Genomic DNA, 2233 nt, shown 5'->3' with positions numbered 1-2233 from the left:
CAAAAATTAGAAAATCCATTTACGATATTGGTTTTAAATTTTTATGAAACCAAAATCAACTAAAAATGAGTAAATATGATGTATTTCTTTTATTTTTGATCACTAAAATTAAACCAACATAAATTAACAAGAGATTGATAAAATCTATGACCAAAAATAACACATAATCAAAATGAAGACTTCAAGAAATATTTTTTGAAAAATAAAAAATAAGATATATAACAAATAAAATAGTTTAAAAAGAACGATAAAGGAACCAAGTTCTATCGGGAGCTTGACGCCAAGAAGCCTACAACACTACTTGCAAAATCAAAAGCGAAACACATGTAGTTTTATAGTATATACCACAACATCAGTTTCAGTGTGTCTTATGGAGTCCAATTGAAGATTTATTGTTAATTTTTAAGCGCTGTACTTTGTCGCATTATCATGTTTTTGAAATTGACTACAACACAAACTTAAATAATACATGAAATTTAGGTATGCAATCCATATACAAAACTCGTGTTAAGTGGATGACATAGTTATCCAAAGCGACCATGTCAAGAATTCAAATACATAATTGCAGTGTGCAAAGGACTATAAACAAACCGCAAGCAAATTAACTTTGCACAAATTAATATGAAAAAAAAACACTATAAAAGGTATTGTATTCAAATTATTAATCCACATTCAAAAGAAAATGAAACACATTGCATACATGTTTTATCAAGAAAAAAAATAGAAATATAAAAATCAAATAAAACTCAGAATCTTATTTAAGACTCTCATTTACTGATTTTCAGTAATATGAAGGTGGTGACGGAGATTTGTACTCAACTTTGGGAGAAGGAGAATAATAAGGTGGTGGTGGTGGGGAACTGTAGACATATGGTGGTGGTGGAGACTTGTAGTCTACTTTAGGAGAAGGTGAGGAGTATGGTGGTGGGGGAGAGTTGTATACATATGGTGGTGGTGGAGACTTGTAGTCTATTTTAGGGGATGGTGAGTAGTATGGTGGTGGTGGAGAGCTGTAGACATACGGTGGTGGAGGAGACTTGTACTCAACCTTAGGAGATGGTGAATAGTAGGGTGGCGGTGGTGGAGAGCTGTAAACATATGGTGGTGGAGGCGACTTGTACACTACCTTAGGGGAAGGTGAGTAGTATGGTGGTGGTGGAGAACTGTAGACATATGGTGGTGGAGGAGACTTGTAGTACACTTTAGGAGAAGGTGAGTAGTCTGGTGGTGGTGGAGAACTGTAAACATATGGGGTGGGAGGAGACTTGTAGTCTACTTTAGGAGATGGAGAATAGTATGGTGGTGGTGGTGGAGAGTTGTAGACATATGGTGCTGGAGGAGACTTGTAGTATACTTTAGGGGATGGGGAGTAGTATGGTGGTGGTGAACTGTAGACATATGGTGGTGGAGGAGATTTGTATACTGTTTTTGGGGAATGAGCATAACATGGAGGAGGAGGTGGACAAACACATGCATGTGGGTGTGGTGGCGACTTGTAATGAACTTTAGGCGATGGTGAGTAGTATGGTGGTGGTGGGGAACTGTAAATATACGGAGGTGGAGGAGATTTGTAGTGTACTTTAGGAGAAGGTGAATAGTATGGTGGTGGAGGAGAACTGTAGACATATGGTGGTGGAGGAGATTTGTATACGACCTCAGGAGAAGGTGAGTAATATGGTGGTGGTGGAGAACTGTAAACATATGGGGGTGGAGGAGACTTGTAGTCTATCTTAGGAGATGGAGAGTAGTACAGTGGTGGTGGTGGAGAACTGTAGACATATGGTGGTGGTGGAGACTTGTACTCAACTTTCGGGGATGGGGAATAGTATGGAGGTGGTGGTGGGGAACTGTACACATACGGAGGTGGAGGGGACTTGTAGTATACTTTAGGAGACGGAGAGTAGTATGGTGGTGGTGGAGTACTGTAAACATATGGAGGTGGAGGGGATTTGTAGTGTACTTTAGGAGATGGGGAGTAGTATGGTGGTGGTGGAGAACTGTAGACATATGGTGGTGGAGGAGACTTATAGTGTACCTTCGGCGATGGAGAGTAGTACGGAGGTGGTGGGGAACTATACACATATGGTGGTGGAGGAGACTTATAGTCAACCTTTGGTGATGGGGAGTAATATGGAGGTGGTGGTGGAGAACTGTAAACATACGGTGGTGGAGGAGACTTGTACTCAACTTTAGGAGATGGTGAGTAGTATGGTGGTGGTGGAGAACTGTAGAC

At 40.3% G+C, this 2233-nt stretch overlaps 1 protein-coding gene across 1 annotated transcript in view; it reads right to left on the bottom strand.

The window, feature by feature from the left end:
• Positions 1-781: 781 nt before the first annotated feature.
• LOC106338646 (extensin-2-like) overlaps positions 782-2233 on the bottom strand; it is a 2173-nt gene continuing 721 nt past the window's right edge. The window contains exon 2 of the mRNA XM_013777577.1: positions 782-2233. This exon is cut by the window's right edge and continues 16 nt beyond it. Within this exon, the coding sequence (XP_013633031.1) occupies positions 782-2233 (1452 nt within the window).

This window comes from Brassica oleracea, chromosome C4 (genome assembly GCF_000695525.1).
Source record: "Brassica oleracea var. oleracea cultivar TO1000 chromosome C4, BOL, whole genome shotgun sequence".
NCBI classification, from domain to species: Eukaryota; Viridiplantae; Streptophyta; class Magnoliopsida; order Brassicales; family Brassicaceae; genus Brassica; species Brassica oleracea.
This window is presented reverse-complemented; position numbering and strand designations above follow the sequence as displayed.